The sequence below is a fragment of the Labrus mixtus genome, chromosome 3 (assembly GCF_963584025.1).
Source record: "Labrus mixtus chromosome 3, fLabMix1.1, whole genome shotgun sequence".
Lineage (NCBI taxonomy): Eukaryota > Metazoa > Chordata > Actinopteri > Labriformes > Labridae > Labrus > Labrus mixtus.
In genome coordinates this window covers 3610001-3624052 of record NC_083614.1, presented here as the reverse complement: position 1 = coordinate 3624052, position 14052 = coordinate 3610001, and the positions used below count along the sequence as shown (strand labels likewise).

The following is a 14052-nucleotide window of genomic DNA, read 5'->3' as shown; positions in this document are numbered from 1 at the left end:
GTGTGAACCAGTGTCAACTGAGGTGTCAGCATGTGTTGTAAGTGAGGTAGATGGACTGTCAGCAATGGCAGCTGCAGGACTGGGTACTGGACTAGACTGGATCAGCTCTTCCAAACTCGCTGGCTCATAAACTGTTGAAACTTCAGACTCCACTCCATCTTCGGAACATGAGAGGTCACACGTGCTGTCAACCTGAGTCAATAGTCCAGCCATTGAAGCTGTATCATCAACATCTGAGAGACAATCATCCTGATCAGACTCCACACTGTCCAATGATAGATCTGTTGCATGAGCATCCTCGCTCTGACCGATCCAGAGAAGTGGCAGGAAGTTGACTTCCAGTAAGAGATTCCTGTGTACAACTCTTGTGTGTCCTTCTGCATCTTGTATCCTGTAAACATGTATACTGGGATTCGCATCAACAACAGTGTACACTCCATCCTCCCATTTGTCAGCTAGTTTCCTCTTCCCACGTTCTCCCTTGTTTGCAACCAAAACAGGTCACCAACAGACAGGTGGGTACCTTTAACTCGCCTGTTGTATTGCTGGGCTTGGTGCTGCTGCTCAGTGGAAGAGTGTTTCTGGGCGATCTCCATCGCGCCTTTCAAGCAGGAAAGTAGATACTTAGAATAAGAGTCATAGTCAGCAACTGCAGGGTCATTCAAAACACGCTTGAACATGACATCCACCGGCAGTCTAGGGACACGCCCAAACATGAGGAAAAAGGGCGCATAACCTGTTGTCTCGTGGATGGTTGCATTATAAGCAAACGTGAGGGTCTGAATCTGTTGTGGCCAATGCTGTTTCTCCTTGAGGGGGAGAGTACGAAGCATGCTACCCAACGTGCGATTAAATCTCTCTGTACCCCCATTGCCCATTGGATGGTACGCTGTTGTGTGGGATTTTTTATCACCAGCTAGCCGGAGAAGTTCTGCAATCAAGTTGCTCTCAAAATTGGTGCCCTGGTCAGAATGAATTCTTTCTGGAAAGCCATACACACAGAACACGTTGTCCCAGAGTTTTTTGGCAACCTGCTTCGCTGTCTGATTAGCACAGGGAAATGCATGGGCAAGTTTGGTGAAGTGGTCGGTGACCACAAGGACGTCCACAGATCGCTGTTTGCTGTCCTCTGCTGACCAGAAATCCATGCACACCAACTCAACCTCAAAGGTGGTGTAAGGTTCTTTCAGCAGCCTTTGGCCAACAGTCTTTGCAAAGGGGTCACGGCTCAAGGCATCTGCAACCACATTTCTTTTCCCAGGTAGGTGTTTGAGGTCGAAAGAGTAAGATGCAAGCTTAGACACCCAGCGGATCTCACGCGTCAAGTTTTGGCTTCGTTAGAAGGTAAGTGAGCGGATTATTATCCATCCAGACGGTGAAACTGCGTCCCTTCAACCAATGGCTGAACTTCTCACATACACTCCACTTTAAAGCCATGAACTCCAAACGATGAGCTGGGTATTTTCGCTGTGAAGCACTGAGAGTCTTGCTTGCAAAAGCTATAGGCCTGGCCTTGGTTTCACCTCGTGGAACTTGAGAAAGCACAGCACCTAGACCGTCCAGTGACGCATCAACTGACAGGATAAATGGTTCATCAAAGTCAGGATGGGCAAGGACAACATACTCCAACAGCATGAGCTTCAACTTGTCAAATGCAGCACCACATTCCACTGTCCAAGCCGCAGGTGTTAGCTTGCAGAAGGTGCCTTGGGACCTTGCATTCTTGGCAGCCTTGCCCCGTCTTTTCTGTCCAGCTGTAAGTGCGAACAAAGGCTTTGCGATGGAGGAACAGTTAGGAATGAAATGTTGATAGTAAAACACCATGCCAAGGAATGATTTGATTCTCTGCACAGAAGGTGTGAACCTTTCCGCCTCCATGAGGTCTGGTACTGTCATGTTGTTGATGACCTCCACCTTTGCAGGATCAACAGACACGCCTCCACCGTTAATGACATGGCCGAGAAAGTTGACTTGTTTCTGTAGCAGATGGCATTTCTTAGGAGCGAGTTTCAAGTTGTTCTCCCGCAGCCTTTGAAACACTGTCTGTAGTCTTGAAAGGGCTTCTTCCTCTGATGGCGCAAAAACAAGAAGATCATCAAGATAACAGAGGAGCTTTGAAAAGTTCATGTCCCCAAAGATGCCAATCATCATCCTCATAAAGGAAGCTGGGCTGTTACACAGACCATGTGGCATGCGGTTGTACTCATGCAACCCAAGGGGTGTAGTGAAAGCTGTGTATTTCTTGTCGTCTTCATGCATGGGAATGTTGAAGAAGCCAGAGGTCAGGTCCATTGTGCTGAAAAAACAGTTTCCCCCAAGGGCAGCCAAACAGTCAGACTGGTGTGGTAGTGGGTGGGCGTCCTTCAAAGTCCGGGCGTTCAGCCACCTGAAGTCATTGCACAGTCGCAACCCACCATCTTTCTTCCACACCATCACAAGAGGTGAAGCATACTCACTGGTGGACTTCCTGATGATCCCCTTTTCCTCCATATCTGTCAGAACCTGCCTCAGCTTTTGATAATGAGCTGGCGGAACCCTTCTGTATGGCAAGCGAAAAGGGCGATCATCAGTGAGATGGATGCGGTGTGCGTATCCCTTGACTTCGCCACAGTCCAGCGAATGCTTGGAGAAGATGTCTTGATATTCTGTTAGCAGCTGCGTAAGACGAGACCTGCAAGCTTCACTAACCTGACAGAAATCAATGTCGATGTCACCTAGGCCCATATCTGACAGACTGTTGGCTGACTGAGCAGTGGGACAAGAGCTGGATGAAGAGTCAGGTTGAAGCGTCTCTGTGTCAGGTTCCTCGTTTGCTGAGTCACATTGTTGTTTCTCTGCCACTTTGTGTAGACCCTGGAAGACGTCCAGATCCTCTATTGCCAAGCATGGAAACACATCAGCTAGCTTGCTGTTTCTTTTTAGTGTGACAGCTTTGTCAGATGGGTTAACAACTGTCATCGGTACCCACCTGTCTCCCCAGAGAGGTGTGACCAGGCGACCCACCAAGATCCCCCGTGGCATAACTTTGGAGCTGGTTGGTTCGACCATAAAAGTACTGCCTGGTGACATAGGAGCATTAGCAGGTAATCTGCCCCACACCAAATGTTCATGTTTAGGTAAGAGGGTTACGGCCTGTGTGAGCTTGACAGTCCCTATTTTATCAGGAACCTCACTTCCTCTCCAACGTTCAACGTTGGTGAACATCGACAAGAAATGCTCAATATCTGAGTGAGACTGATGTCCATGTCTCGAGGCAATGTCCCAGTAACCGTTGTCATTTTTCAGGGCATGAATCAGATATTTGATGACATTTGAGCCCACAATGAGATCGTCATGCTGACCAGGAACTACTAAGGTGGGTACAATGCAACTAATACCATAGAGCTGCATCTCCAAGTCATAAAATCCCTCAGGTCGAGTCTGCAGACCACCACAGCCAATCAAAACAATGTTTTCTTCAGGTTGCTGCTTCTCAGGCAAAACACCAGCCGAAACTGAGTTTGTCCACTGCATGTTGGCTGATGCTACAAGCCATAGAGCCAGAATCTATCATGCCTTGAATTTGCACATTGTGGTTGACAAGAACTGGAGCATAGAAAAGCTCACTGAAAGCTTGAATCTTCTGAGTGGCTTGAATGACTATTCTCGACCCCTTAGGTCCTTTGGCACAGCTTTCCTCATACAGATCAGAGAGGTCACAAGTTTCAGAGAGGGATTCATTCACGTTACCCACACCGCCCCTCCCAGGGTGTGGGTTTTCTAGTTTAACTGCTGGTTCTGGCTGGGAGTACTGTCAGTGGGCTGGAGACGGCTCTTGTTGTGCTGCTGTGGACAGTCTTTCTTCCAGTGACCAGGAGACAGGCACTTCCGACATCCGTTCTCCCGTCTGCAGTGAGACAATGTGGAATGAACAAGGGCCCCACAAACCCTACACGCCTTCTGAGAGGACTGAGGCACTGTAGTTTGGTTGCTGAGATGAGCTGGCACCTGAGTTTGCTGTGTAACTAGTCGATCTAACAAGCTCACTAAGCTCTTCATGCAGTCATTGTCAACATTAGTAACATTAGTGGAAGCTTGAGGTGGTACAGATGACTTACTGTAGTTACAGGCTGGTACATCACCAACCATAGGCACATGACACTGAGAATGGACTTCATGCACTGTTGAGCTGGGTTTCAGCGGACATGAAGCTGCAGCTAGAGTCTTTTTCTCCTGCATATGCTCATCAAGTCTCTCTTGGATTTCACAGGCTGACCATTTCTCTGCAGACTTGAACTTGAAAACACTGGCGAGTGACTGATCAGGACAGTGTTTGATAAACATCATACTGACCTCATGGCCTGGATCATCGATGGTACGGCCCTGCCTCCTCAAGCATTCATCTGCCACATCCACCGTTTTGTTCAACCTGATCCAATACTCCATGGCGTCTTCACCTGCCATGGGCAGAGTGTTGTAGAAGTCTGCTAATGGCATGCTTGAGTATGTTAGTTTGCTGAAGTGTTGCTTTAAGATGTCAAAAATCATGTGAGGATTAGCAGCATGGTCAATGGATGTGTTGTTACGTAGCTTTATCCTCACCACATCTCCTGCTTTACCCATCAGCCTCGCAAGGATTTCTTGTGAATGCTCATGAACTAGAATGGAACGTTTCTTCAGATACAAGGACATAAGGTTTTGCCACTCATGAACTGTGAACTTCATGCCATCACCTCTGAATATTGGCGGTTCCTTTGCATCCGACTGCAAAACCACTTTGACGTCTGGGAGTGTCGTCTCTGATTGCTGTACAGAGGTTCTGATGTTTTGTGTGCTCCTATCTGATTGCAGCTGAGCAGTTATAGACTCACCTAGCTTCTCAGCTAACTGTGTAATGAGTGAGCCCAAGTCTGGGTTCTGTTCGACATGACTAGATGTTTTCTGACTCACATAGCGTGTGGAGGTAAGATGAGGAGTACCTAATGCTGAGTCTCTAGGCCCTGGTGTTCTGACTACTGAGGGGTGATTGAGAAACCCCCTACCCATACCGAACTGGTAGTCTAAAGAAACACGATCAGTATCCTCCCCTTCCTTGTCAAAGAGAAATGTCTCACCTTCTGCCATATTTCTGTCACACACGACTGTCACACAGAGAAGATAGTCGAGGAAAAAAAAAACAATACAGCAAAAATGAAATGTACAAACACCTCTTAAAGTGTGAAAATCACACCAAGAGAAATCAAATTATGTGAGTAACTTAGACACACAATTTTACCCTTTTAAGTACTTCAACTAACTCAGTTCCTTGAGTAAACAAAAAAAAAAAGTTCCTGTATATATTCCTTGTTGTCTTCTTTTTTTCTAACCACTAAACTATATAATATAAGCTAATGTAAAAAAAACTTTACACTGAATCATCAGGTGCAGTCCAACAAAATACCTGAGTACCCAAAAAGACAAGTGATGGCAGCCTCCCTCGGTGAACGAGCTGGCGTGGTTTCTTAGACCAATCCTTGAAAAGTCACGGCACCATTGTAACGGGTGTGCCTGTCCTGCTGAAGTTCTAAACTTCACTGGATGCACATCTGTTACTGGTCGTGATATCTGCGTTGTGTTCTGTTGTTGTGTTGAAAGAAGAAGTACTCGGACCACGATCTGCTACTGGTTTCTCATTTATTGTGAACCGTGCTGGCTGCTGCATCTGCACAAGTCAAAAAGAAATACAAAAGTCTCAGTAACATGCAGTCTCTCTCACACACGCGGGTCTCCAGTCCCCTTCTCTGAGTGAGCTTAGCGCGGACTCAGAGAAGCACAACACATGACGTCACGCACACTACGACCTCTTAAAGTGACAGTAAAGGTATTAACAGTTGAACTTCAGTGAGCCACAAAACACACATTAAACATGTTAAAACAAATATTTCTTCAATGTTTATCAGGATTTGGTGAAGTTTCAAATATAAAATAATAATAATAATTTTAAGCTGGTTACATATGCAATACCTGTTCTTTCACTCTGAACTCGAGGAAGCAAATCACCAGTCATGTCCGCGACCGGCAGTCCGACTTCTGATTTTATTAGATAGATTGATAGATCCGATAGATTGGACCCCTCTGATCTCTCCGGTACTCCGTATATACGGAGATTGTTCCGGCGTGAGCGTGCTTCTAGCTCGGTTAACTTAGCCTGCAGGACCTCTTGGTTCTCTAGAGCCTGGGTGAGAGCCTCCTTCACTGCCGTGTCCCATTCTTCAATGTCAGATATACGCTGTTCGGCAACCGCCACTCTTGCTATGGTAGCCTGTAGCTCACCTGTAGTTTCCGGTTGATTTCTCCTCTAAACTCGTTCAACTCCTTCTTCATGTCTTTACGAAAGGAAAGTCGGAATTCACTCATTTCACTTTTAAGATCCGACCTGAGAGCACGAATCTCGTTATAGATGGCCTGCATGACGGGGCTAGCTACTTCTTTGTCAGCGTCGCCATTGTTCTCATAGTTTTCCTCCTCACTGTATGTTTCTTCGACTGTCTCTCCTTGACCATGTCTTAAGCCTTGTTTACATTTAGTCTTTTTTTGTTTATCCCCTTCCATGCTAAGTTTCAGTACAGTTTTTTTTTTTATCTTAATGTTCTTCAAAGTGGATAAATATCCGACCGGTTGGGAGCGGGGTTTTTAGGCTGCCATTCGCTTCAGCGCCACCGGAAGTCCTCATGACGAACTCTTTTAACGAGCCCGAGAGACGTTAACGTCAGAGAGTCAGACAGAGCAAGCTCAGACAAACAACGAGGGGAGATTGAACCCCGGTGTTTTTCTGCTCTCTCTCTGTTTTTACAAGTTACTAAAAAGCCTCTCCACTCGAAGCTCACCTGTTGTGATAACGGAAACGAGAATGAGACGGCGTTATGAAACGGTGGGAGGCGAGCAAATCAGCGAGGTAATTTATTTTGAACAGAACATGAATTTATTATCTCATTAGTATCTATGCATGCTGCTTGAAGTGATGTCAGTCAGCTGCTCTCTCTCTCCTCTCGTTCAGTGTGCAGCGGGCAGGTGAGAGTGAGTAACCATGGCGACTGTCTGTCTGTAAATCAACGACGTCCCGCCCCCCCTATGAATAAAACTTTTGGGGGAGGCGTGCAAGTGAAGGAAACATCCATGCAGTTTAAGAGATGTGAGAAGTACCCCTAGCAACAGTAACCAAGGAGGACAGGGCTTGACAAAAGGTTGATTGTTGTATTTGAACGAGCATGCATCACCTCTTCATTAAACCCTGCAGAGTCCCGTAAAGTGAACAGGAGGGGTTAAAGGTCAAAGCGGGGCGGGTTAACTTGCTCTTCGTCTTAACTTGCTCTTCAGAATCTTATAAATTAGCAACTTTTCCAGAGAACATATGTCAGGTAAACCGATAAACAGTGAACTGCTGATGGAGGGGGATTCTCCTAGTTTGTGATAATTAGATAAAGTTCATGGGGTCTTATCTCTCCTCTCTCTCTGTCTCTTGTTGTTTTCAGAACTTGAATCAGAACCCCCGCACTTTGCTGCCCAAGTTTTTCGGCCTGTACTGCGTTCAGTCGGGCGGGAAGAACATCCGCGTGGTGGTGATGAATAACGTCCTCCCTCGTGTGGTTCGCATGCACCTCAAATATGACCTGAAGGGCTCCACCTACAAGAGGCAAGCGTCCAGGAAGGAGAGGCAGAAGGCCCGGCCAACCTTCAAAGACCTGGACTTCATGCAAGACCTGCAGGACGGCCTGATGCTGGACCAGGACACGTACAACGCTCTGGTGAAGACCCTGCAGAGAGACTGCCTGGTGAGTGAGAAAGATTAAACTAACTCTGCTCCATGTGGAAATGATGAGCAAGAACCAGCTCGGGGGGGGGGGCTGAAGTGGTTCAGTGATTCTGAAGGAGGATCCACATTCCTCCCTGATCTAGAGTCTCCAGAGAGAGAGAGAGAGGGATGGATTAGAGACGATGAAGAAATGCCTCTCAGGGGAATATGTGCAGAAAGAGACCAAGAGGAGAAAGTCCACATAAGGACATGGAAAATACAGGATGCTTAAGGTGTCCTGATTAATAATAGAGGAGCAGGGATGGAGGAGAAGTGGAGGAGAAGTGGGGATGGAGGGAGGTGGAGGAGAAGTGGAGGAGAAGTGGGGATGGAGGGAGGTGGAGGAGAAGTGGAGGAGAAGTGGGCAGAGAGAGAGAAATCTGTTTGTCAGAGTGTTTGTCCTTCCCTCCTGAATGAAGGTTTGTTAGGAGCAGGAGGTTTAACGAGGTGTCTGGAGGGGGAGAGGGCGTGTCTGTGGTGTTGTAAACCTCCACCTCACGTTGATGTTGATGGTGCTGTTTGTTAATAATGTGTGTGTGTCCGTGCACACTCTGGATGTTGCTTATACATTTGATATAAATGTGTGGATGCTCGTGGATCACTGTGGCGTCCCCTGTCCTCCAGATAGAACTTTGAGTTACAGTCAGCGTCATGTTTCTTTTTCTGGTGCTACCAAAGCGACAGGCGCCATCATCATTATTATTGTCCTTACATCTGTGTGTGTGTGTGTGTGTGTGTGTGTGTGTGTGTGTGTGTGTGTGTGTGTGTGTGTGTGTGTGTGTGTGTGTGTGTGTGTGTGTGTGTGTGTGTGTGTGTGTGTGTGTGTGTGTGTGTGTGTGTGTGTGTGTGTGTGTGTGTGTGTGTGTGTGTGTGTGTGTGTGTGTGTGTGTGTGTGTGTGTGTGTGTGTGTGTGTGTGTGTGTGTGTGTGTGTGTGTGTGTGTGTGTGTGTGTGTGTGCTTTGTTCAGGTGCTGGAAAGCTTTAAGATCATGGACTACAGTCTGCTGCTCGGGGTTCACAACATCGACCAGGCGGAGAGGGAGAGGCAGATGGAGGGCTCTCAGGGCGGCAGCGATGAGAAGAGGCCCATGGCCCAGCAGAAGGCCCTGTACTCCACCGCCATGGAGTCCATCCAGGGAGGCGCCGCCTGCGGGGGCTCCATCGACACCGACGACACGTGAGTTCAGCCGCTGGATGAGAAATGTGACAGGAAAGAGCGAGTGCACGGCTCACACTTACTGCTTTACTGCATCATAAATTCATGACTTGAAAGGTTTAACTGTACATGACTTTGATCTTGACAAACTTTTGATGGATGTTTGATTTGGCCTCTGGTTGTAGGATGGGTGGGATTCCAGCCGTGAACGGAAAAGGAGAGCGACTTCTCCTCTACATCGGAATCATCGACATCCTGCAGTCCTACAGGTGATGCTCACACCAGAAACATGATGACACCTCTCAGTGTCACAGGCTGCTGACGGAGCTCAAATACACTTATATACCTACTTCCCCCAGATATCCCATGTAAACCCTGAGCATGAACACACACACAGAAACTCCCATATCTTCTGGGAGAAAAACCAAACTGTTAAATGATAGCAGCAAAATTCATCACAGCCTGTCAGAGCATGAGAACCAGTGGAACCTGAACACACACACACACACACACACACAGGCACAAATTGTATTATTTATTTTATTTTATTTATTATTATTATTATTATTATTATTATTATTATTATTATTATTATTTTTTTTTTTTTTTTTCATTGTTAAAATATTTAATAGCTAATTATTACTTTTAATTATTATTATTGTATTATTTGTTATTAAATGCTTTGGCATATATTATTACATATTTTGATCTGTAATAATATTTTACACATTCATGCCAATAAAGCTATTTGAATTTAATTGAATTATAGCTCTGTGTACATTCTAACAACCTCAGCTAGTGTAATATCATCATCCTGCGGGCGTGATGTCGCTAGAATCATCTGCATCTGAGCGTGATTAAAAACTCACATCTCTGCATCACCGTGTCTTCTCTCTGTTTCCTCAGGCTCATCAAGAAACTGGAGCACACGTGGAAGGCGTTGGTTCATGATGGGGTGAGAGCTTTAAATAGGTCTTTTACCTTTAAGAGACACAGCCAATCAGGTGCTGCCACCTGGATACACACACTGGATTTTATACAAAACTCTTTTATAAACCACGTGAAGATACAACAGACTGCAGAAGCACAGGAAGTCACATACAAACCAATTCTAAAGGGTTCATCAGTGAGTCCCGCAGTGAAACCACATCTACCCCCCCTGAGGGCCGAGGTTGAGTCCAGTAGCTCTGCGGAGGACTGGCTGCTAGTGGGCCACTCCCCTCCCCCGGAGTAGTCTTGGTGTTAATACATCGACCTGCGGACCTTTGCCTTCCAGCCTCGTTGTTAGACGTCAGCTGCAGGTCGTACGTCTCCTGACAGGGCGCCGTAAGCTCGATGATGTAGACGAGCTGGATTGAGGCAGACCACAGTACGAGGAGGTCTGAGGTTGGTTACTGCAGTCTCAGGTGGGAAGCAAAGCCTCTCCCCTGAGTCTGCACCATCAGATGTCCAGACTAGAAAACACAAAAGTACAACTTGTTGTTCAGCCACAAAGTAGTCAAACAATCAACATCCAATACAAATTATGATTAATGCAGTTTTAAAAAAAAACACATTAGGAATATAACGGCCCACTGGCAGCAGAGAGAGTCCTGCATCTTGGCAAACGGAAGAAACTTGACCGCTAATCTTCATGACCTGATGGGCAGCTCATACCACCACACACAACTTTTTTAGAATTTATGCTTCTTTGTCCGATTATCAGCGGGACACTATCCCTGTCAGCCTGAACATATCAGGAGGTTTTCAGGAGTTTTCTGTAGGTGTGAAAGCACTATTAGTCGTACATTTTTACAACTTAAGATGCTGATTTTTCATATAAGAATTCCCTAAATTCTTCACCAATGTGACTCATGTATTGACAGCTCACATTCAGGGATGATTCATGTCGACTCTCCTCCTCATCATCAGACATCATCAGTCCTGTAAATCTCTCCTCTCACTCTGAAATACACTCATACATGTATGTGGGTGGGTGAGCCGACCCCCCCCCCCCCTGTGCATCACTGTCTCTGCTGCTGATGGAGACTCCTCACTTTGTCTCAGTGTTACACTCAGTACTCTCAGTTCGCTGGATCACTGCAAACATGTTACTCATAATGAAGTGAGTAAGCTAAAAATAACCACGCTGCTGCCGTGCTCCATCTCTTCCTCCGTCTTCTGGTCAAAATGAACACAGAGTGTCGCCTGTCAGTCTGCTGCAACATTCATGAAGGAGAGTCTGCCTGTGTCTATTTCTGTCCTTTTGTTTGAATGTGTTGCTCTGCATCGAGGTGTGACCCGAAGGAAACTAAAGTGGGACACTAAACAGATAATCTGCTGTGTGTGTGTGTGTGTGTGTGTGTGTCTCTGTGTGTGTGTGTGTGTGTGTGTGTGTGTGTGTGTGTGTGTGTGTGTGTGTGTGTGTGTGTGTGTGTGTGTGTGTGTGTGTGTGTGTGTGTGTGTGTTATTCATGCACTGTTTGTCTCATTAATCTCTCCGTCTCTCCCTCAGGACACCGTGTCAGTCCACCGACCCGGCTTCTATGCTGACAGGTTCTTCAAGTTCATGAGCAACACGGTGTTCAGGAAGAGCTCCTGTGAGTTCACCTTACAGCCTTACATAGTCAGACAGAGCTGTGTGTGTGTGTGTGTGTGTGTGTGTGTGTGTGTGTGTGTGTGTGTGTGTGTGATGCAGCAGACAGACGGCCTTATTAGGTGTGCTGTGTGTCATGTTAGAGTTTCATCCCTGAGCAGATTTATTTTTGAAGATGTTCAGAGGAGAATTAATAATTCATTGTAACCGAGCAGGATGTTTTTTTACTTTAAGACCTTGTTTCAGATTGTCTTGTGATATTATATCCTCCGATTCAGAGAAACACATTGCCACTCATCAGCAAGACTCAGGCCCCGTGTCCACCTGCTATTTTCATCTGAGCGCCAGCGTCTTTTTCCAATGTTTACAGCGAGTAGAGAGCGTTTGCAGCAGCAGCAGGTGGAGCGCAGAGCTCAGCGTCTTTTGTTCAGATGTCCCGAGCGCGTCAAGCTGAACATCTTTCAGCTTTTTAGAAAAGTGCTGCTGACGTCACCGACGCACTTTTCAAGATATCAGTTATTCCTCATAATTTTTAGGTTCTTTCAGAGCAAACAGTTCTGGGGACGTTTTGGAAATTAAGTATCCACAAAGGGAGTTCCCTGAGAACTTCACATGGTACCTCCTCTGGAGCTGAAGAGGTTCCTCTTAACGGGGAAACGAGGCGCCTACCAATTAAAAAGGAGGAAGGCTCCAACAGTTCCTAGAACTATGACTATTTGTTAACCATCTCATAATTCACTGGAAGATTATTGTGAAATAGCAGAAATACCCTATTCCTGCGGTCCCAAAACGCCTTCTGTCTGCTACATATCGTCCTCGCTCCGTGTGCAGACAAAGTAGGAGGTCAAGCATCCTCAATATGATGCTCAAAGTGAAGGAAAAATCATCTCAAATATAAAACATACAGGAGCAGGGTCGGTCATACAGCGGCCATTTTTAAGATACTGTTGTCATTGTGCCAGTGTGTGTCAGTGCTTTTATTCTCCGCGCACTAACGCTTCTTCTAAAGTTCCCCGGGCGCACAGCCAGTGCCGGGTGGACACGGGGCCTAAATGAATCTGCTGATGACTTGATGGATGTAGACCCTCCTAGAGAGAGAGAGAGAGTGTGTGTGTGTGTGTGTGTGTGTGTGTGTGTGTGTGTGTGTGTGTGTGTGTGTGTGTGTGTGTGTGTGTGTCTGTGTGTGGCATTACTCTGTGAGACTTACTTTGACCGCGTTTCCTCAACTTCTCGTTTCCTCAGCTCTGAAGTCTTCTCCGTCCAAGAAGGGTCGCGTGTCGTTGACGGTGCCGAAGTTAACCGGTCCTGGTGCGGCGTGGTCAGCCAGCCAGCTCCCCTCCGACAGAGATGATGTCATCTATGACCTGAGAGGAGCTCGCAGCTTCCCCACGCTGGAGGATGAGGGTAAGAAAGCCCTGCACACAGGAGCAGTGTGTACTGCTCTACTGTGATTGCGTAGGGATGAAGAGTGGGGTGGAGCATGCATGTCATCATTTAAGTGAAGTTTATTGTGAAATACCCGATTCCTGCAAGAGAGTCAGCCATAAAAAGGATCAAAGATGGCGGCGTAGTCTTAGCGCAGAGCCGGGTCCGAGTCTGACCTGTGGCTCCCTTCCCGCTTGTCATCCTCCACCCTCTCTCTCTAATCCCGACTTCATACTCTATCCACTCGCCAAATAAAAGTATAAAAAGCTTAATGACACTGATTGTTTCAAACCTCAGTAAACATCAAGCTTTTAGCTGTTGCCATTGGAAACAAAAAGCTTCACAATCAGAACAGATCAGAACACACTCTACAAAGAAAAAAGTGCTAAAATATCTCTCTCTCTCTCTCTCTCCCTCCTCCAGGGCGACCAGATCTCCTTCCATGCACTCCTCCATCGTTTGAAGAAGCCACCACGGCCTCGATTGCCACCACTCTTTCCTCCACCACCTCTCTGTCCATACCGGAGAGATCCCCCTCTGACACAGCTGAGCACCCCCGCTACAGGTACACACACACACACACACACACACACACACATATATTGTATCCAAAGCAGAGAAATGACTTGGCATGTCTAAAAGATGTAAAATCATAGTTTGGTACAAGTTTGAATGGGGGGGGGGGGTAATGATGACTAAAAACCTTGACCTGATAACTGCTCTCATATCTGGTAAACCGAGGGACGTCCAAAACGCCCGTGTGGGGGGTGTCTTAAAAGCGCCTACCTTCTCTGGTCCAAACAAATCCAGAGCATTCAGGAGCAGAATCTAAAGTTAGAAGGAGGACATACTGGCTGCTGTGTTGAATGTTTTTAGGATGATTTATGAACACAGCTTGTTCTGACTCTGTGTCCTCTCTCTCCAGGAGGCACACCCAGTCTCTGAGCCATGACGGGAGGTGAGTCAGAAGCATCAACACTACTTTTACTTCATAAACCTTTATATGCAGGAAAAACTGAGTTACTGTTTTTTTTTTGTGGCTGCCAGCTTTTTGTTTTCTCAGCACGAGACGTGTCTGGGTGTGGTGG

At 46.6% G+C, this 14052-nt stretch overlaps 1 protein-coding gene across 5 annotated transcripts in view; it reads left to right on the top strand.

Annotated features, from left to right (window-relative positions):
- The window catches only part of pip5k1ca (phosphatidylinositol-4-phosphate 5-kinase, type I, gamma a), a 56425-nt gene that overhangs the window by 28799 nt on the left and 13574 nt on the right, over nucleotides 1-14052 (top strand). For all 5 annotated transcript variants that reach the window (XM_061034869.1, XM_061034868.1, XM_061034865.1 and 2 more), the window contains exons 7-14: nucleotides 7491-7790; nucleotides 8778-8986; nucleotides 9151-9234; nucleotides 9872-9920; nucleotides 11459-11543; nucleotides 12782-12943; nucleotides 13388-13529; nucleotides 13890-13922. In XM_061034869.1, coding sequence (XP_060890852.1) covers nucleotides 7491-7790; nucleotides 8778-8986; nucleotides 9151-9234; nucleotides 9872-9920; nucleotides 11459-11543; nucleotides 12782-12943; nucleotides 13388-13529; nucleotides 13890-13922 — 1064 coding nt within the window. The remainder of the gene's footprint in view (nucleotides 1-7490; nucleotides 7791-8777; nucleotides 8987-9150; nucleotides 9235-9871; nucleotides 9921-11458; nucleotides 11544-12781; nucleotides 12944-13387; nucleotides 13530-13889; nucleotides 13923-14052) is intronic.